Source organism: Mus musculus, chromosome 19, assembly GCF_000001635.26.
Source record: "Mus musculus strain C57BL/6J chromosome 19, GRCm38.p6 C57BL/6J".
Lineage (NCBI taxonomy): Eukaryota > Metazoa > Chordata > Mammalia > Rodentia > Muridae > Mus > Mus musculus.
In genome coordinates, this window is record NC_000085.6 from 52,260,010 (window position 1) to 52,267,744 (window position 7,735).

The following is a 7,735-nucleotide window of genomic DNA, read 5'->3' on the forward strand; positions in this document are numbered from 1 at the left end:
GGATATCCTACATGATATACTCTAATCAGTCAGTCAGAGAACTGATAAAAATTATTTTGATCTAAAACATCCAGAATCTTATTTTTTTCATTTCTGAAAACCTTATTGTTTAAACCACTTATTATCAGTGTGTATTTTTCTTTAGATATTGATAAATTCATGTGTTGTATTATGTATCATTCACTTATTTTAAAGTATGCATTACAAAAATTAAATTATTTGCCCTTGAAAGGATCAAGGCATGAACTGTTCTCAATTAAAATTTTAAATGTGACAACTTATAAAAATTTAGTTCTTTAGAAATTTCACATATTTAGTAAAAGGAGAATTTAAAACAAAAACAAAAACAAAACAAAACAAAACAAAACAAAACAAAATGTCCAGCTCTTAATCCAAGCAGTTGAAGAATTTTGTACCCAATAGAGAATATTCTCTAGAATAATTTGTTTAATTATCTGCTTAAATAGATTGAGAACTTAGGAAAGTTCTAAATATCCTAGGGCTAAAATTGAGATTTTGTTTTGTTTTGTTTTTGTTTTGTTTTGTTTTGTTTTTATTTAGGCCTTCATTGTGACCTCTTTAGGATCAAAACCAACTCGCTAAACCTAGAAATTCTCCCACTAACATTGACAACACCTCAAAACTCTAAGAACAAGTTAGCTGGGAAATAATATCATAATACACCATGGGGGAAAAAGTTATTTGTTTATCCTCTGGCATTTGTTACTGAACCACAGTATGCAAACACTTTTAGCTCTCATAGGGTGAATTACCAAATATATTATTAGAAGCCAGGACATTCTCTGGCCCTGCTCAAGCTACAGGGACAACAGCCTACTTAATCACATCCTGGGTTCATGTACCATCAAAATGAACGACACCATTTGTGGTCACACCGTCAATCCGTGCTCTCAGGACCAACCAAGAATTAATAAGTTAGAGGCTGTGTCTACAGCCCGCAGAGTAGAAGTCAACTCTAAATACCAAGCAAGATTAAGTTAAAACCTCTAGATAGCATTTGCACATTTTTTAAGTATAAATAAATAAATAAATAAATGAAACGTAACTTTGTAATAGAAATCTTTAAGTTTGGGAGGAACTTGAGAGAAAGGCACTGGATCCAAGTCATTACGGAATGATAGTCTAAGCCACAAATACTCATATATGTTCAGTTTCACCATCTTCCTCATTATTTATAGGTGATGTGACCTAAATAACTGTTTGTGTATGGTAATATATTGCCAGCTTCTGATATAACCACATGCACAGTGCTCCACTCCTAAATAACTTTGCAGCCAGCGTTCCTCCTTTAGTCTCAGGTAGGACTCCTGTTTCAAGCCTGACCTCATGTTGCCTACATCCCTTTTCTTTCCAGGCATTCCCTCAGAAGAACATCTGTTCCCCTGAGATCTTTCCACAGGGTTTACACTCAGGGAAGGAAACCATATTTGAAGTTTCAGTCCAGTGAGGCACACGCACTTTAGAATAGTCTACACCACCATTATCTGCAACAACAAAAACCATATGGATAAAGAAGAGTTTGAGAAAAAGAGTTCCTGATAAAATTTAGTAGTCTCGATAAAATGAACTTAAATGTAGATTTTCTTTAAAAAAAAATAAAGGAGGATGCTTTGAATATATTATAGAATTTACAGAGGTTACATTCAGCAATTATTAAATTAGATGAGCCCTAGCACTCTATGTATGTTACTAGGGGTAGTGGAAGGTCAAATATGTAGTAGCTACAGGGAAGAGATTATTAGATCACTTAGAGACATAAATTTATATCTGTATCTGTCTCTCTATCTGTAAAAAAAATCATATGTGAAAAAGTATATAAAAGCCTTTAAAAGGGAAATACCTAGCACTGAGATTTCCCAAGTCAGGGAAATATAGCTTAATATCAGACATCTGAAATGGTGACGGACCAAACTCTGATACTGGGAGTGGATAAACAGTTTATACGAAGGTAAATAAATTAGAGTTTTCAGGTAGCATATTGCCTACATAACACTGGAGAAGGGGGTTCTTTTCATTTTTCTCCTTATAAATATTAACAGGTTCTTAGCTTTAAGATTGTTGGAGAAATTTCTGCTAAGACAGTGTTAAGTCTTTTTGTACCATGCACACAAGGATCTATGACAAGTTTCACATAGTTTACTTTTGATCAATTCTAAGTGGATTCCTCCTTAAAGAGTTGTCAAATATGCTTGTCATATTGCATTCTATAATCTCAGCATTTGGATGGTAGAGGTAAGATGTCATCCTCAATTAATTAGTGAGTCTGAGTCTGAGGCCTCAGATTCATGATGCACCTTCTCAAAAACCAAGTATAAGATTAGTCAAAGAAGTAGGAAGTCGGGTTGTTTTATTGGAATACAACCTTACTATGCATAAACTTTAAAAATATAAACAAGCACTTTAAACAATCAATGCCAACACATTTCTTTCTAATTTTGTATTATGTCAGTAAGCTCTAATGGGCAATTCAAGAAGTGATTGCATTTCGAAATTCCAAATTCTTTCAGAGAAGCCAAACATGAAACTAAATATCCCATACCTGACACACTTACCCCAATAATATGGAGGCACCACAAAATCAATATATCTATTACAAATGACATCTCCACTCCCTACATGCACATTTATATATTTGCTCTCCCCCCCCCCACTTTCTTTCCTGGTGTATCACAGACTCATTAGACTCTGTGGTTTATAAACAGTAAGGTGAGCCTCAATCCTCTCTTCTCCCAGCTTTCCCAATAAAGTAAGTTAATCAGTAAACAAAGTTGCTTTAACATCAAGATATCTCTAAGTTCAGGTATCCCATACTAGAAACTGCAACAGTACCTAAGCAGTCCTAGTCTCTTCTATCAGCCTTCCCTCTGGTTCCTCAAATTCTGTCACTCACTCTCTGACCAGTGTAAGAAGAGGGGACATTGTCTCTAAAACTGTTGTCTACCAACTTGAAACCTAAAGGTTACAAGCCTATATGTTACAGTATCTTGGTTTCTTTACTCTTGATTAAATCCAAACATCTTAGCCTATCCTTCAGTCTTATGTTCCTTCTCTGTTCTCAGCTCTCTAGGTTCCTCTCCTAAACTGCCACATGGTGATTAGCTGAGTGAAGACACTAACCTCACTGGAATCATAGGGTCGGTTTTGAATTAATAAACAGAGTGCCACATATTGTTCAAAAAAGAATCTTGTTACTCTAATTAGAACGGAAGGTGCAATTTCTAAATAGCAAGATAATTTATACATATGGTGTCAGAACCTGTTTCTAAAAGTTCTGTTCTGCTGGGATAGAATTATATATTTGAGGTTGCAGCCAATGACTGAGAACAGGAGAGATTGAGCAGCCCCACAAAGGTCCTCATTTTGAACAAAGATTATCAGTGAATCCAGTTGAATAAGAAAGTTTACAGTGGTTGAGAGATGCAACCAGGTATTTGCCACATCCCCAAGCTCTCCACCCCCAACTAGCTCCAGTCCAGCTGCAAAGATGATCCTACGTGCCAGGACACAAGCTGGTCACTTACAATGTTGTGCTAGCATTATGCCCTTTGTCCCTCAAAGTAGCTCATTCTCTATTTTTCTCTACTCTCACTCTTTAGAAAACTGTTAAATTGATATGTTTTTCATACCTATAATTGGACTAAAATCTTGGGTGACCACTGTGCTTCTGAGGTCTGATACTTTGGGGAAAAATTAGGATGAGTCCAAATATTCTACCTAATTCAAATGATTGTTTCAAAAAAAAAGGAATTTGAGCATGTATACAAAGAATTCTGTAATAACTATATAGAACTCTTCTTATATATGCTCAAATTTTACATGCTAGCCTTCAGGTACATATCTTGGGTTGTTGGGTATTGTAGAAGAATGTACTACAGGGCTTCAGCCCAGTTGACCAATGAGTGGGCTACGGGGTTTGTGAAAGGAGAGATGGAGAAGGAGGGACCATTAAGTACCTTGCTGCCTGAGTTCTGCTTTCCTCCTCCCTCTGAGGGTGAGCTGGGATCTCATCTGAGTTAAGGGCCCAGCTATCAATGGGAACTGTGAAACAGTCCAAGGGACATCAATATTAGGTCCCTAACAACTGCAGTTTCCTGGGGAATGATGTGGAAAATGCTCAGCCAAAGATGAAGAAGGTCTCACCTTCTGGGACAATGTCCCCTGCTGGGAACTGGTTCATCAGGCCATCTGGTCCCTTATTAAGACTATAATAACCCTAAGACTAAGTAGATGTGTTGATGTCCAATGAGTGCTTTCTGCAGACCTAGCACCAGGCAAGTGTTTGGAAACTGCAGCTTCAGCCCCTCTGGCCATCTGCCTACCCACCCCACCTGGAGACCTTAATGGGCCAAACAGCAAAGTCCAGGGGGCAGAGAGGAGGTACTTTGGACTATAAAGCTGGTGGGCATCCAGTAACCCCCAGCCCTTAGTGACCAGCTATAATCAGAGACCATCAGCAAGCAGGTATGTACTCTCCTCTTTGGGCCTGGCTCCCCAGCCAAGACTCCAGCGACTTTAGGGAGAATGTGGGCTCCTCTCTTACATGGATCTTTTGCTAGCCTCAACCCTGCCTATCTTTCAGGTCATTGTTTCAACATGGCCCTGTTGGTGCACTTCCTACCCCTGCTGGCCCTGCTTGCCCTCTGGGAGCCCAAACCCACCCAGGCTTTTGTCAAACAGCATCTTTGTGGTCCCCACCTGGTAGAGGCTCTCTACCTGGTGTGTGGGGAGCGTGGCTTCTTCTACACACCCAAGTCCCGCCGTGAAGTGGAGGACCCACAAGTGGAACAACTGGAGCTGGGAGGAAGCCCCGGGGACCTTCAGACCTTGGCGTTGGAGGTGGCCCGGCAGAAGCGTGGCATTGTGGATCAGTGCTGCACCAGCATCTGCTCCCTCTACCAGCTGGAGAACTACTGCAACTAAGGCCCACCTCGACCCGCCCCACCCCTCTGCAATGAATAAAACTTTTGAATAAGCACCAAAAAAAAGAGTTCTATAATGAATGAAAAAGGATTGTGTATATAGACATCTTTTTCTCTGGCATTTATTGTCATGTTAGCATACTATTAAACCATTGTTAGGTTGGATGATTATATAATCATGTATGAAGCTTGTGATAAAACACCAGGAATAATTCAAGTATCTGGAATTCTGCTTCCTGCCCAAGAAGGTAGGCAACCGTGTAAATGCCACTGAAGCTACTAGTCTAAAAGTGAGTTATCTCTGTCTTTGTCTTACCCCCTGATGCTGTGATAAAACCCTGACAAGAGCAACTGACTCCTGAGAGGAAGGTTTATTCTAGCTCACAATTCCAGGTTACAAACAGTCCATCCGTAGCAGGGGAGTCACAGCAACAGGAACCTCAGGGAACTGCTCCTATTATCCCCACAATCAAGAATAGTGACCAATAAATAAGTGGATCTTTTCTCAAAAAAAAAAAAAAAAAAAAAAAAGACCAGAAACATTGGCTACTCTTCAAGCATGAGTGATAGGCTGCTCATTGTCTAAGTTAATCCCATCTGTGGATTTGGGATATAACTTTTACTTGGTCTCTGGTCCATTCAGTAATTTTCAAATGCAAAGTATTATGGTAAAATCCCCTCTCAGCAGTGGTGTAATGGCTGCTGTGCTGGGGAGCCTAGGCGAGGGGGAAATGGATCAGGAAGATTAATCAGGAGCTACTTCCATTACCTAAGGCCGTTGTTTTCTTAGACTTCTACATTTAGTGATCCAGAAAGCTAGTGGACATTTCAAGTAAAGCGTCATCTGTCACTGGCAACAAATATTTATCAAACCCAGAATCATGTTGAAAGGGACACAAAAAAACTCCTTACTTCTTCACTGCTGAAAAATAGGTGAAAACAAGGCCAAACAAATTAACACAAAGGAGATAATAAAAACTGTGAGAATGTAAAGAAAAAAAAATTGCAAGTTGCCCCACATGCATTGAAATTCCTTCCGATTGTGCCCTTATGTAGAATAGTAAAAGTAATATAAGAATCATATGGAAACAGATCTGATGGTTTTATCCATTGTCTGCAATTTGACCATGTGTAATCATTTAAAAGATCTTAAAGGCTGTACAATTTTAAATATTATAAATTTTTAGAAAAAATATAAACCAAAAAAAAAAAATCCATGTCAACCTATGTAGATAGCACCACACTGAGACTTCCCTTCCTTGATGAGCTGCAACTGTCAAGTAGACAGTTTAACCATCACACTCACTTTGTACATACGAAGTCATCCTGTAATCATCCATTCACTTTCTTGTCATACATCATAGTAATGGTTCCTTCAACAGATAACTATTAAGTTCTACAGTGGCAAAGGTCAGCACGAGTTATAACATCTGTGGGTGATATCATCCATGCCTTTAAATGCTTCAGTGTCCGGACAGAGGAAAGGATGAGGGAATAAATACTAGAACAGAAGAATTGGGTTTGTAAACGAGTACAGTAATGTTTGAATTTTTAAAAAGATTTTTGTGGGACAACTAAGGAGTGAACATCAGTGCCAGAAAATGTCTTTTCACCCTTTGTGTGAATTCCATGAATCCATCAACACATTAGAATCCAGGGTTCTGACTTCCAGGCTTTCTAAATCAGAATTTATGTTGTCACAGCTATAGCTATGAATTTTGGGGTTTGTTGTTTGGTTTGTTTGTTGTTTGTTTTTTGTTTTGTTTTTGTTTTGCCTAATGATATTTTAATTAATTAATCAATTTATTTATTTATTTTCAGAAGTATTTTTAATTAGGTATTTTCTTCATTTACATTTCAAATGCTATCCCAAAAGTCCCTCATACCCTCCCCCCCCCACTCCCCTACCCCCCACTCCCACTTCTTGGCCCTGGCATTCCCCTGTACTGAGGCATATAAAGTTTGCAAGACCAAAGGGCCTCTCAGCCCAATGACGGCCAACTAGGCCATCTTCTGATACATATGCAGCTAGAGACCTGAGCTCCGGGGGTACACTTTGCCCCTTCTTAGAACTGGGAACAAAACACCAATGGAAGGGGTAACAGAGACATAGTTTGGAGCTGAGACGAAAGGATAGACCATCTAGAGACTGCCACACCTGGGGATCCATCCCATAATCAGCCTCCAAACGCTGACATTGCATACACAAGCAAGATTTTGCTGAAAGGACCCAGATATAGCTGTCTCTTGTGAGGTTATGCAGGGGCCTAGCAAACACAGAGGTGGATGCTCACAGTCAGCTATAAGATGGAACACAGGGCCTCCAATGGAGGAGCTAGAGAAAGTATCCAAGGAGCTAAAGAGATCTGCAACCCTATAGGTGGAACAACAATATGAACTAACCAGTACTCCCCGGAGCTCGTGTCTATAGCTATGAATCTTAACAAGGTTCTTCATTCATTTTCCAAGTAGGAACAAGTAAGAAAACTATTCTAGATGATTGACTGCTGTACTGAGACAAACAGAAGTGAATTCAATTTTTTTCTCCTCATTGTATTTGTAATAACAAATACATGTCCATGAATGTGATGTAGAATGTATATCAATACCCTTTAACTAAGCAACCTCCCTGGATATTTTGAGTGGCATTTCTTAGCAGCATATATCCAATTGATCACATAACCAATCGCAAGCTAGGAGGTAAACATTTCGAACCTTGCCTGGTTTTAAGCCTTAACTTTGCAACTTACCAGTTAAGCAAGTGGTTTTGAGCAAATCATGTTCACATCTGGTGA

At 39.0% G+C, this 7,735-nt stretch overlaps 1 protein-coding gene across 1 annotated transcript; it reads left to right on the forward strand.

Moving 5' to 3' along the window:
- Positions 1–4,287: 4,287 nt before the first annotated feature.
- On the forward strand, positions 4,288–5,006 carry Ins1 (insulin I). Its single transcript, NM_008386.4, has 2 exons — positions 4,288–4,482; positions 4,601–5,006. The coding sequence occupies exon 2, from the start codon at positions 4,615–4,617 to the stop codon at positions 4,939–4,941; it is 327 nt and encodes a 108-aa protein (NP_032412.3). The 5' UTR covers positions 4,288–4,482; positions 4,601–4,614; the 3' UTR covers positions 4,942–5,006.
- The last annotated feature ends 2,729 nt before the right edge of the window (positions 5,007–7,735 follow it).

Excerpts from the sequence above, each read along its gene's own strand:
- Ins1 (NM_008386.4), top strand. The coding sequence starts at position 4,615 with ATGGCCCTGTTGGTGCACTTCCTACCCCTGCTGGCCCTGCTTGCCCTC.